Here is a 14,359-nt window from a genome sequence, read left to right as displayed (position 1 = left end):
AGTGCTGCCAGGTCCCTTAAATAACAAGGTTCATGTTGTCAGATGCTCCTCATGACTAACCTGAAATGCTTTTCCCTCTCCACAGGTGAGAATGTGGACAGCAAATTGGAGTCCCCGAGACAGCAGATGTCAAAGGACCAGTCAAAAGATTATGAGATAACAATTCCCTTCCTTTTGAATGGAGAACAGTGGAGACCAGTAAAAGCCATTTATTCAAAGGTTAGTCTTCATTTTGCCTACTATTTTATTCTAAAGTGTGTAACAGCTCAAAGGTTTTAGGGGGAATTAAATGCACTTTCTTCATCACAGATTGATCTTATGATATAGGTTTATCATAAAGGTTATGGAGTGGTTTTTATATTTTTGTTGTATATCTAAATTTGTTACTTTATGTAATTTAAGAAATGGATAAGGTGTTTGGTTAAAATTAATAGCTGTTTTCTGCAGAGTGCATTCTTCTTTCTGATGGCCGAAGTGGAATGATAATAATTTCATTGCTCGAGATTGTATCATGGAACAGCAAAACAGCCCCAAAATTGAGGGGCAAACACAACAACCACATTTGTTTGAGTAAATAGAGTCTGACAGCAAGAACTTTAAGGAACAGTGTAAATAATGTTGCTGTGCTGTCTGCAGCCTGAGGCATTACCTGGAGATAATTCCCAGTTATGGGAGGCAGCTCCCAAATTCCATCCCATGTGCTGGGTTGGGAGTCAGGGGTGACTCTCCCTTCACACTCTGCTTTCTCCCTGCCTAACAAAGGATAATCTGCCTCTGTCTCTGGCCAAACAGAGATTGTTTCCCCCTCTTCACAGGCCCTGATAAGCTTTCTCACTTTTTTTTCCCCTCAGACATTGGCAGATAGTATGTGTAGCTGCTTTTAGGAGAAAAGGGCTGGTTTTTGTCTGCTTGGTCTCCTTCTTGAAGTATGAAGATGGTTTGTTGTTTATTATCACCAAAGATGTCATGGGAATCTCTTGCCCAAACTTTTACCTCAGGTCCAGTTTGGTTACAACTCACTTTTTATGTCCGTCTTTTAATTATCAGGATGAGGAGGAAAAAAGTTAAATTTTTAAATAGTAAAAAACAAACAAAAAAACCAGGCAAAAATCATCATATGAAAACAGTGCAAAGAGAGAAGAGAGCCCATTAGAAACAGCTTTCACTACTGGATTGGGAAAGTGTTTCATGGAGAAATCCGACTTTGCTGCCATTGCTTGCAGGACAAGGCTTTGAGTCACATTGCTGATTGACAGAAGTAGGTGTGAAAAGGTATTTCAAAACAAGGGCTCTGAGTTTCAAAAATCTTGTCTGGATTAAAATTTTTGTTCTCTTTTTCACATCCTAAATAGGAAAGGAGGGCCAGTCCCAGTTTTGAATCTCCACAGTGATGAAAGGGATATCATAGTGGGTGTACAGGGGCTTATCTTGGAGAGATAACACAGATGGCTTGGTCCTGGATGTATGTGCAACTCTATTTTTAGATAATTTAATTAGAAACAGGCACTCTCCATATAGAGGCCTTTTAGCTACTCACTGTAGCTTTCCGAGAGAGTTACAACAGAATATCTTTCTGTGAGTAATGATAATGTGATTTATACCGTTAATTTGTTTCCCAGAATTACTTTCAGTTTAAGATGAACATTAGAAAAGATTTGTGGCTTGGTAGAAAGATCCACGTGCTGTATCAGCACTTTTTTTTTTTTTTCCCTTTGAATACTTCTTTTCCATGGAAACATAAATTAAACACACAAAAGTGCACATCAGGCTGTGGGAAGAACAACAGCTTTAAACTGGTAGAGAAGTGTAATGAATAGCTTGTCACATAAATATTGATCAAAAGCACAAAAGTTAAATGCTGTTGTACTTGATGGTTAAATAGGATCTATTGTTCTTCAACTCATTTCAGAGTGTCCCTCTGTTTTATTTTAATTGTATATGAAGTTAAAAAAGTATGTACTTGTAAGCAGGGGAATGGTATTGCAATAGAAGATATAGTAAAATAAATAATGGAGTGGCTATAAAAATGCCAAAGTATTAAAGTTATTAGTGTATAGATAATTGCCTGGCAGTGATAGCGCCACTCTCCAATCCTCTGCCCATAAATACTCCTGCTTAACAATTAGTCTCTGGGAAACCACGCTTTCATTTAGTGCAGTGTGCTCTTTCTCTCCCATCTTGGAGATAAAACTGTCCTTTTATTTACCCCAGGAGTCACTGCAGTATCTGTTGGAATCTCTCATTTGGAATCTGTCAGGAATGATTATTAAGCTAATGACTTTCTGCTTGAGGGCTGTACACTGTGCAGAGCAGGAGCAAAAAAAATCTGAGACCAGTCACACTTTCTCATGGCACAAACACACAAACCTGCTCAGCAGTAGCAAGAAAATTCCATTTAATGAGGGGAAAAGAAAAAAAAAGTTTCTAACCAGCTCTAACCTGGTTTTACTTTAGCACAGTTGGGGTGTACTTTTTCGAGGACATCTGATGATTTCGGTGCTTCCTAAGAATGGCAGTTCAAATGAATGGTAGGCAAACCCCAGTTTTAAATTTAGACACCTCCAGGGATGGGGACTCCAATATTGCCCTGGGGGAGCCTCATCCAATGCTTAACCACTCTTTCAGTGAAGGAACTTTTCCTAATATCCAAAGTGAACCTCCTCTGGCCCAACTTAGGGCCGTTTCCCCTTGTCCTGTCAGTGTCCTATAGAGTGAAGTGCATTTAAAAAATAAAATGTGGATAGTTACTTAAGAGAGGTTACTACAGAAACACCTGTATGTTTTTGCAACTATATGATGCTGTTCATCTAGTTAGGGCTTGTTTAGGTTTCTCCTGGCATCTCTTGTTGAATTCATAAAATTGAGATCATTTTCAGTCAGAATATTTTAGTAATTCCCAGTTAAATTCTTTTATTAACTGCATATAATATTCGGTTGCTAATCCTGAACACGCTGCTAAAATTAGTGGCTACTATTTTGGGTATCCAGTTGTTGCCAGTCAGGGCTGCTGATGAGTAACTGCGTTTGTGGGTGTGTGACAGTGGGGATTGGGACCCTGAAGGGTTGTGGAACATCTCTCTGTGCCTTCAAACAATAGCTGCCCATGTTCTGTGCAGATGTCATTTCCGTCCCCACTGAAATTCTGTGCATTACGGAACGTGCTGATAGCTCTTCACACATTACAGCTCCAGTTGTCCTTCCACTTCTCTTTTTACATTTGGCTCAGCACTTTGCGTTCTGTGTTGATTTCCCCCCTTTCTCTCAGTGCTTGGTTTAAACCCAAGAGGGCTGGGTTCTATTTTTTCCTGAATTTTTTCTAAGGTTTGAACGAAATTGTTTCATTTTTATATTATTCAAGTGCAGGGAAAAGACTCTTTCCCCCCTGCATGTTTCCAGCTGAATATTTTTCTTCAAACTTGGCTTGAGACTCGCAAATCAAGCCAAGCTTGATGAGAGTTGGGTAAGTGATGTTTTAGTACACAGAGCACTTTAGGGAAGATTTTTAGAAGACCATCTGTTTGGCTTCAGCTTGTATCCTCACACCCTGTTAGGGACACACACTGGTTAATGTGTGCCAGATCCCTGCATCCCAGGAGCTGGAGGTCAGGTAATATCTGTGTTAGACCGGAGTCTGGAGCACATGGCTCCCCTTGGAGAGACAAGGAAGCATTTCACATGGGCATTAAGGGTTTTTTTGGCTCCATTTCTATGCTTAAAAGCTCATAACTGGGGGGAAATGCTGCTGGCAGAGCCCATCCAGGGCAGACATGGAATAGCTGCAGTGCTGGGGGGGGATCCCGGTGTGGCATCGCCCTGAGCTGCCACTCGTGTTCCCAAAATGACACACTGATTAATGGAGTTGGCTTTGTAGCCAGGGTTTAATCCAGATTTTTAAAATGCATGAAGTTCCTGGGCAATTGGAAGCGTTTTGTGGGTATCTGATGTGATCAATTATGCAGGTAAACACAGAGACCTCGGGTTGTGGTGTCTGTCACTCAGGTGTGAGGTTTTTCTCTAATCTTGGCTGTGCAGGATCTGTAATTCCATCATTGGCACCTGCAAGGACTCAAATATTATCATGAGGCTGACCAGGTGCTTTGAAAGATTCAGTCTTCAGAATTTTCTGAAAGCACATGAGCAAGTGAAGTGCAGCTTTCCTTACTGGATGATACTTTTTGCATATTTTGATGCTTTTGGACCCACTTTCGTAATTCTGATCTCTGTATCCATCTGAGTACAATATTAAACTGCTCCATACATAGATGTGTGCTCCAGTCAGGACACAATTGCCATAAAGAAGGACAAATTTGAACAGCTGAATCTGGGCAGGTATTGGAGGAGCTGTAGCCAGGCAGCCTGGAGCTGAGTGTGGTTTCTGAAGAGCCATATGAGAAGCTGGAAAACCCTGAAATGCTCTAAGTTGCCTTGAGTTTGGGAGTTGCCAGCCCAGGTAGCTTTCAAATGATGCAGTGAATTCCATTTTTCACACTAAATTTGGGTGATGTGTAGAGAATGACAGGCAAATTTCGCTGTGCAACTTCTGAAAAATAATTAGCTGTGAGAAAGTAGGTGCACACAATATACCTGTCAATGGGTTAGACCCTCAATCCACTTGGATCACTGTGAGTCTCACCTGGCTCTTTTAAAATACTGTCATTGACCTCAATATGTAAAAAATAGATTGGAAAAGCAACCTCTCCACCTTGTAGAGAGTTAGACCTCTGTAGAGCCTCTGGCTCAGTGACTTTCCACACTCCAAGAGACTGGGGTTGCTGTTGGCGTTAGAGACAAGCAGAGGAAAAGATGCCCACGGTGGGCAGAGAGGATGGCAAGAGCTGCAGAATGTCCCCTGACGAAGAACAGCTATGATTCCAACACCAGTGACTCTTAAATCCAAATAAATCAGAAATTCTTCTCCCCTTGAGGGAGGGGGCAGTGGCTTCAGAGAACATTAACACCGCTTTGCCAAGTTTAAGTTTTCAAGGCTAGATTCTGAGCTCGTGTGAATCCGTTTCCTTCCTTTGGCTGGGCTGGAATAAATCAGTGTTGCAAATTGAAATCTTAAAGAAGCGCTTTAAAAAAAGGGGAAAAGAAAGATGAGAAGGCAGAGTTCCTTTTCTTGTAGCAACACTCTTTTTTTATTTTCTTGGTGTTATGTTATGCTTTGAATATAAACTCTGGCAATGAAATGTGAAGATAAAGATGAAAGCCAGCTATAAAATATATATTTAGACCATATTTCTTCTGGTTTTTAAGTGTACACTTGTCACAGCTCAAAAGGACTCTGCATGTGAAGTGGCAGAGGATTACCATTTCTTGCTGCTTAGCATGCATTGCATCTCCTTTTGCTCCTGAAGAAGCAGCTTTTGCATCCCTGCCTGCCCCATTCCTGAAGTGCTGTGTTATGGATTGTGTTCAGAAGCAAACATCTGAATCTTGATTATTTGTATGGCATTCTGGACACTGATTACGTGAATCTCAGTGTGAAATTCTCCACTATCTATAAAAGTATCGTGAGCTCTGACAGTTGTTAGTTATCTCTGCAGTTCTCCAGATTTATCACATGTATTGGACATTACACTGATGCTTTTCACCTTTGGCCATTTTTTTCATGCCTTCACTGTAAGGCTCTGATTTAACACCTACTGAAATAGGGATTTTTTGCCATTTAAACAAAAAATCATTGGCAAGGACAGGAACTAACTTGAAATTTGTCAAAAAGTCACCATAATAATGCTGGAGATTCGAGAATGTATTTGAAGCCAAGCAGGGATGGCACTCACCTGTTTGATCCTCTCGTTACGCTCCTTGCATTAGTGCATTTCTCTGGCAAACTGGCAGGGGAGGCAAAGTCAACCACAGCCCAGTCTCTCATCCAGAGTTTTGGGCTGCACAGCAGCTTCAGTAGGATTAGGAGCTTATTGGTGACCCCAGCGAGATCATCACACGGTCACAGACTGGTTTGGGTGGGAAGGGACCTTAAAGATCACCTTGTTCTATGGCTGGGGCACCTTCCACTATCCCGGGTTGCTCCAAGCCCTGTCCAACGAGGTCTTTGAACACTTCCAGGGATGGGGCAGCCACAGCTTCTTTGGGAAACCTGTTCTAGTGCCTCACAGGCCTCACAGGGAAGATCTCTGTGCTGGTTTATTCCTCCTCTTTGCTGCAGCTCGTGCGTGACTCTCCTATGGGGTCGGATGCACGGACACAGCTGAGAGGCTCCCTATGTTACATAATTAATTTAGTGCTCAGTGTTTTCAAGAGCAAACCCATTCAAGTTTATTTCATAACTGGTATGGCCTTCGTGCAAGTGATAATTGTTTATATTCCCTTCAACTGAGCCTCCTGCTGTTCCTTTTCATTTGAAATAATTACCAAAGTTTAGACTTCCAGACAATTGTATTAAGGGGAATCATATAGTGCCGCTTAAACAAGTTTTTGAAGGCTGAGAGGGCAGCTTTCAGAGCTCTCTTACATAGTAGTTTTACATATCTTAAGAGAGAGAGGCATAAACAGAATTTATAGTCCTCTCCATATTTTTTATGACTCATGAGCATCCAATATGAGAGGCAGAGCTGTGTCACCAGCTGGGAATGCAGCTTGGCACAGGCAGCCCCAGCGGTGCGAGGAACAGCACTAATCCTCGATAACCTTCTCTGGGAGATCCTCTCCTCAAGCCTTTAATTAATAACCTGGAAGTCATTAATTTAATAGCCTGGTAAACAATCCCTTATTTCTCTTGCCTTTTTTTTTTTTAATACCTCTACTCCTGCCCTGTAGGGCCACTGTGAGGACTAATTAGTTCAAATGTGCTCTATTATTTATCAGCTCTTCTGTGTTTGTTTAATTTGGAAACAGCACAAGTTTAGCATGGGCACTAGGATGAAAGGGAGAGTGTCACCTCCTCTGGTAATCAGGGGAATTTCTGTGTCCATGCTGGTAGGGCTGAACTGATCCACTGGGTGAGCAAAAGCAGCTTAAAGCCACCCCTCTCATCTTATCTTGACCAAGGAGAGATCCTTGTGGAGGAAAACATGTCCTCTTCATCTCATCCAGCCCTGTACCAACCAATCCAGCCCTGTTTAAAAAATTGATTGATCTGATCCTTTAATTTATGACATCTTTTAGAAATGCTGGTGGATGTATCCTGCTTCCAGGGCCTTGCTGGATCTTACACAACAGCCACAGGCTTGAGAAATTCCTGGAGCTGGGACCACCAATAAAAACTCTGCGCTGGTGATTGAGCAGGGAAAATTCTTTTCTCTGTCTGCACTGAATCAGTGCCCTGGTTTCAACTAGATATACTAGTGTTCATTTCCTGCCTGAATCACTTGGGCATACTGGGAAGTGTTAAACAATTGGGATTCATCCCAGAAAAGAGTCCATTTCATTTTTAGCTTAAGTGATACAGCGTGTTAAGTTTGTAAAGCTCCGTGTGACAGTTTATGCCCAGTATAAATCACAGGTATTATTGAAGGTGATGGCTCTTTTAATGAACAGAAAACGCAGAGTTTTATAGTAACAACCCACCAGACACCTCCTGCTCTCCTCAGTATTTTGACTCAAGGCAAAATTAGCCCTCCATGGGGTGAAAGCCCCTTTCAAGAGCTTTTATCACGCTGAGCTGCTGGAGGAATTTTGTCATACTTGGCCAGGGAGGATCAGCAGTGATATAATAGTGCTGGGAGAGCTCTGTCTCCCAGTACCACCCTGCCAGCACTTGGATGGATGGGGCTCTGCACAGGGGTTTGTTGGGACCCACCAGCTATGAGGTAGTGTCTCAGATCTGGGCTGGAGGAATCCACTCCTAAGGTGGTGGTGCTGAAGCAGTGCTCTTTAACACCAGTTCTCAGACTGGTATTTAAAAACACCCCCAAACAAACAGATCGTGCTTTCTTGGAATAAAATGGAAAAAAAAAAAAGTTTTTATCTTAGTTGATGCTAGAAACCCTTGAAGGTGGGATTACAATATGAGCCTAAGTTCTTGCCTTATGCTGGGTCTGTAAAGTCCTTGTACTGAGGCATTTTCATATTGAACTAATTTAGCTTATACTTGGCTATTTCACGTCTCTTGCAACAGATCTTGCGAGCGTAAGGTATGAATTTCAGGGTTGGATTAAAATAATGCTTCGCCTTCCAGCTCTGAACATGTGATCAGTTTTTATAGTCAGAAGGAGAATCTCCCTTGTTCTTAATTCCTGTTGTGGCTGCCTTGAGTCAAACTGAGCTCAGCTCAGTTCCTAGAACGGGCTCTCTCCCACCAAACGCTGTTGGTACCTGGAGTGGTCACTTCCTGCAAGGAATCCTCTGGGGACTTGCAGGAGAACTTTGGGCCTTTCCAAGGACTAAAGTCCTCTGAGCCAGGGAAGACCATGGAAACTATGAGCTGCTGACATATTATGTGATGAAGACCCTTATTTCAGAAAGCTGTAGTAAATTGAACTGTACTCAGTGTATATTTTAGGGATGAAGAAGTAAATTTAGCTTGTCCTGTACTTAACATGCCCAATGCCTTCGTTCTTGAATTATAATTCTATTTCAATATGATTCACTCAAACCCCAGTTGATTTGCCTCTTCTATAGGAATATTTCTCCTTTTTTTCGAGTTGTAATGAGAAGTCATAGAGGTTATATTCAATTTAAAGCCTGATTTAAAAAAAGTAATTAGGATTGATAACAAGACTTTTTAAAATGCAGTAGGAATACCTTGACAATAAAAGGATTTCAAGGTGTTGCTATTTTTCTAAAAATAAAATGACTGCCCAAAAATCTGCCATCTGTTTTTGAAAAGCTTGTGTAAACGAGGTAAAAATGATCTGTATCATTTTGATACCACAGCAGAAAGCTTGTGTTCCATTTTCTTATGTGGTGGAAATCATGTGTCCCTTTTGTCTTTCCTCAAGGACATGGTTCTGAAGTCGAGCTTTGGGAGCTTAGTTTAACAGCAAGATTGCAATTTAAAATTTAAATTTACAACGTACGGAATTGTAGATGTGGTGGGGTGATGAAGTTTGGTGAGCCTGGGGATGAAATGCCCTCGGGGATAAATTGTGTGATGCATTTCCACGTGCACAGCGAGGGTGTGGTGGGTGCTGCCGGAGCCTGTAGGTGTTTTGCTGGACTTGATCTCATCCCTGTCCTGCTTGTGGTGTTTGTGGTCAGGGTAACCATAACTCTGCTGGTGATACTGGTTGCATTAAGGTGTGTGTTTTCCCATCCTGGCACAGCAGTTGGACACATGTGGTCCCTCTGACATGGCCATTGAAGCCAAGGGGGGGTCTTGTCCCTCTTGTCACGCACCAGAACGTGTTAAGCTCCGTTTAGATCTTGGCTCAGGCTCTGTCACTGCCCTTTCATCCTCTGCCCAGGTTCCAGGATGTGAATATGTTGTTTCCTCTGGAGTTTGAATCACGCTCAGGAAATGAAGTGCTCTTCAGTCCTTCCCTCATTCTTTTGCCTTCACTGTGTCCTGCCTTAGGATCAACTTTATTTTGCTTCTGCTGCTTGACCTTGCTCCCCTTTCCTCTTCTGGCCTTCTCCCTCCACCAGGAGCTCCTGGGTGGTTTTTTGGCAGGGTTCATCTCCTGGATGGTTGCTTCTCTCTCCACTGACCACATCCTTTGAGGAGCATTTCCTGCATAAAAACCATCTTTTTTGGGGTGAACCTGCCAAACCCTTCCCAGCCAATCATCGTTGTCTGCAGTGATTCGTAGAATCACAGAACTGTTCGAGTTGGAAGGGACCCTCAAGACCATCTTGTTCCAACCCCCTGCCATGTGCAGGGACACCTTCCACTAGCCCAGGTTGCTCCAGGCCGGCCTTGAACACTGCCAGGGATGGGGCAGCCACAACTTTGCCTCCTTCTGAGGTGGCAGCATTTTACATTGTGTTTAAAGTGAAGCCTGCAGATAACTTTAACATTCAGGCCAACTAAATGGGCACAAGAGCAACCATTTTTAGCCCAAGCTTCTGCCTGCTGAGGGGAGGGCCAGATCTTCACTGGGATCCCTCATTTTTACCCACTGCTGGATGCTATTTTCTGGCACACTTCATTTATGTGAGTGTTGGAGGTGGCAGGCTCCTTTGGGCAGCGAGCTTGGATGAAACCCTGCACTGGTGTCTTTCAGATGACATTATTTACTTTAGTTTCACCCATTCCATCATCCTTGCCTAGCTGTTTTCACGTTAAGTACATCTTGTCCCGAGAAAGCAGCGCTGCTGCAGGAGCTCTGCTTTGCCTCCTGGCAAGGGGTGAGGAGACAAAAGCTCCTCGATGTGTCAATCGGGACAGCCAATCGTTTCCCTGCCCCAAAAAGGGCCGTTTCCTTGGCAGATCCTGAATCTGCCTTTTTCAAGGCAGAGGGGAGTTTTCTGGAAATGAATCCCTTGCAGGAAAAGTCAATAAGAGCAACTGTGTAATTTTTGTCCTCAGAGCAACTCGTGGAGTATTCCTGTGTTAACGCTGCCCACTCCCTTCAGAGGGAAAAGTGGGATCCCTGAATCGAGGATATCCAACAGAAACTGCCTTTCCCTTGGTTTCAACAGACAGAAACATTGTTTAAACCAGACTTTTTTTGGCATTTACTGGCATTACTAAGAAAGAGTTGGCAAGGAAAGCTGGCAGAAGGAGATGAGTTGGATAAGCTTTAAAGATATTTTTTTTTCCTTCTCTATAAAATGAATATCCAGAAGCTGTGTAAATGTATTTTTTTTTCAGTTTGAAAAGTGTATAGAAGGACAACACAGACACGTTTTTTCACTGAAATAACATCTAAGCTGGCTGTGCCCTCCAAATTCTTTTCCGTCAATTAAAAAGAAGATGGAGGGGAGGGAAAAAAAAAAAAAAAGAAAAAAGAAAAGACAAAACAAAACAACACCTCAGGAAATCCCTAGAATGTTTATTCAGGAACAGAGCAGCCTGTTACAATCATTAGCTTGCAAAAGTATTTCTGTTATAGGCAGAGGGCAAAGTGAATTTTAACCTTTTATTGCCAAGAGGTGTCATGTTTGTCAGTGAAGCAGCTCTTGAGGGACACACATAAATCCCTGTGAATGAGTGAGTGGCAAATGTAAAAACCCAAATCAAACCCCCAGGACACCCTGCAGAGAGAAACTAAAATCAATTGAAATGCCCATGATTAAATATAAAGTACTATATTTCATGCTTTATTGAGTTTCTATTTATTACTCAAGCATTTCTGGCTGTAAAAGGCTTCAATTGCAACAAAAAGATTTCAAAATATTTGACTCTCTTTTACTCCTTGCAAGCTTAGTGCGGAATTGCTTCCGTGGGATGCTGATTTTAAAGGGGAAAAAAGGGCTGGACTGGATTAAAATCTGATCTGTGGGAGCCCTCCAGAACAAAGTGATTGTTTCCCAGGATCCCCAGAGGAGGGAGAGAGGAAAGGAAACTGCCCCTCCTGGGAGACCCAGTGTCAGGAGCCTGGGAACACTGGAAGTTGCAAGGGGCAAATTTGAGATATGGTTGGTGTATTTTTAAGATGGAAACCTAAATTTTTTACTTTGTGCAGTCAAACATCTCCCCTTTTATTTCCCTGCCCCTTCCCATCCATACAATGGGAATAAAGTTCAACCCAAACATCAATTTGATTTTGGTAATGAGCATTTCAGGTTAAAAGTGCTTGTATTAAAAGAGTTATCTGCATTTGTATTCTTGCTGGACAACTTTTAGGGAGCGAGGGTTTGCTTGTCTGGGTTAAAAGAGGGAGGTCTTGCATGTGTGGAAAATTCACACGTGTTGTCTGAATAAGGGAACAAATATTTTCAAGATTTTAGGTCTCAAACAATGAAAGAGGAGGAGTGTTTGCATTCTGTGTATGAGGATTTTCACTGTTCCAACCTTGGAGGCAATATAAAAACAGCTTGTAAATATTATGAAGAACATTAATTGAGGTTTTTATAGTTTATGATGGACCATTTAACTCAGTCCAAGTTTAGCACAATCACCTTTCTTTGAGATAGATCAACTCTGACGTGAAAGCAATTAATTTTAAGGAACACTTTGAGAAATAATATTTTGGTCTATTTGGTATTTTTTTCTATTACGTGTACATTTTTACTTCTTTCAAATATGCAATTTAATCATCAAGCATCAATTTCTTTTTAAAATGCAATTTATTAACCTTACCACATTTCCACACTCCTTTTATTAAATAATTTAAAAAGAAACCTTGATGAATCAAGACTCAGAATCAACTCTAATTTCAGCCTTCACAGAATTGGTATTTAGCAATTTCTCCAAATCTGTGTGTATGGGATGGAGAGAATGAAAGCTGGCTTTGAGTCATTTATTTCAAAGAGATTCCTGGGGCCTCCCCACCTCATTGCTGAATTTCCCTGTATCTATATCAATATAGATGTAGATGTTGATATCTATATTTATATATCTATACCTATACATATACAGCTTCTCTGTTCTCCCACCCTTGTCTCAGGATTCAGCTCTTAAACCGGGTCTCGAATTTTTTTTGGCAACAATGTGTGAGGGAAAAACCAGCTGGCCAAGGTTAAAGCAAGATTTTGCATTGGAGTCAAATCATAAAATCAAGCAGTTGAGAGGGAAGATACCACTGAGTGAAACTCTTATCAGTGTTTCTGCTTTGCTGGGACATGTTATTAGGGAGGAATTTCATTTAGAGGCAGAGCTTATCAGTGTGTCCTTGTGATGTGCTCCCAATGTCATAAACTTCATATATGGAGATAGAGTTGTTCTAATTTTAGGACGAGGCACTGGGAAAAAAAAAAAAAAGCTTAATGTAAAAGAAATAAAACCACTACTGGAAGTGTGGACATTATCTGTGTCATCGTTATAGAGCTTAAAATTGCAAGAGGATCGGCTGCTACAGACATTTTGGCTGATGTTTATGAAATAAGTGTCTTTGTGGAGCTCCCCATTACTGTGTGTTAGAGCTGTACAGTATTTCCTAAAATTGTATTACATTTTAGGGGTGGGTGAAAAAGGGAGCCTTTGATATTTCAGTGCAGAATAAGGAAGCATTTGAAATGTCTTCACTGCCTTTATCAGTAAATGATTTAGACCAAGAATCCAGTCTCTGCTTGAAGTTTTTGAGTGCCACATTCGTTTGTTTTTCCAGCAAAGTCTTTATCTTTCCCAGTGAAAGAAAAATCAATCCATCACTGGTAAACACAGAGCTGTGTCTTACCAGGGTATATTCCTTAAGCTGACTGGGAATTCTGGTATGAGCCATCACACTCAAGCCAAATTATTTGGAAATACCATGGTGTGCTTTGTTGTCCTCAGCAACCACCCTGCCATTTTATATTTTTGCTCTATTTTATATTTTTGTATTATACACATGTATTTTCTTGTCCTAGCAAGGGGAGTTTCCAAAGTTCCTCAAGAAGAATAGGGAAGCTATTTTCAAGATCTGTTGTTTTTTGTTGTGCTGGCTGGCACCTGACAGTCTACACTGAGATAGCACAGAAATTTATTCAGCATAAAATGAAGTTGTAGCAATTTATTACTGTCTTTACCTCTCCCACAAAACCATTCCTCTTGGAATGCTCAAATTTGCTTCTTCATTTTTAGGGAGCTGTATCTTTTCTACTGGTGCAATGTCACAGCCTTGCTGGATGGGAAGGAAATAACTTGTCCCACATATTTAGCCTCAGGTGAAGTTTGTGCGTGCAAGGTGTTCTTCTCACCTGGGAATTTTGATTTGTAACTAAAATTTGATTGAGTTGTTTGGAGGGGGGCTGCAGCTGGTATTCCTTTCTTATCAAATGCATCATGAAATTTAAGTTTCTTGAAAAACAGTCTCTATGGAAGAGCAAATATGTGCTGTGTGAGGGGAATAATGCAGCATCCCTCAGCTCAGGAATCCCTCAGGGGATGAGCACACACGTGGCATTTTTGCTCTTCCTAATTCTTTCTCCAAGTGTAACCAATTTATTCAGCCCTCAAATGTTATTTTCTCGATGAGTTGTCCACCTGAGCTCCTCTCTGAAACTCTTCTGATGAGCAAGACTTCTTTAAGCTTTGTGATAGGGCCCTAAATTTCTCCTTCCCTCATCACCTCAGGAAATCAGCCCAGTGGGGGGAACCCCTGCAGAGCCCTTCTCTATTTATATGTTGATAAGCCTGGATGAAAACTTCCAAAAATGCTACATATACTTCCAAACCTGCCAGAAGGCTCTGGCTGGCTCCTGTGCTGCACAGTCCTGCTCTAAACACGCAGTGTTTGCTGGCACTTTGTGATATAACAGAGAGGTACCTGTATCTGGGAACCACTTGCTATTTACAGGGACACTAATGAACCATTCCAGAGCCCTTCCTCCCTGCAGTCTGGGGCAATATGTCAACTGTATGTCATAACAG

At 41.7% G+C, this 14,359-nt stretch overlaps 1 protein-coding gene across 1 annotated transcript in view; it reads left to right on the top strand.

Annotated features, from left to right (window-relative positions):
- ADAM12 (ADAM metallopeptidase domain 12) overlaps positions 1-14,359 on the top strand; it is a 178,462-nt gene that overhangs the window by 16,551 nt on the left and 147,552 nt on the right. Inside the window, exon 2 of the mRNA XM_050305343.1 lies at positions 86-219. Within this exon, the coding sequence (XP_050161300.1) occupies positions 127-219 (93 nt within the window). The 5' untranslated portion in view covers positions 86-126. The remainder of the gene's footprint in view (positions 1-85; positions 220-14,359) is intronic.

Source organism: Myiozetetes cayanensis, unplaced genomic scaffold (genome assembly GCF_022539395.1).
Source record: "Myiozetetes cayanensis isolate MyiCay16 unplaced genomic scaffold, myiCay2020 scf10, whole genome shotgun sequence".
NCBI classification, from domain to species: Eukaryota; Metazoa; Chordata; class Aves; order Passeriformes; family Tyrannidae; genus Myiozetetes; species Myiozetetes cayanensis.
The sequence above is the reverse complement of the archived record's forward strand: the minus strand, read 5'-3'. Positions and strand labels throughout refer to the sequence as shown.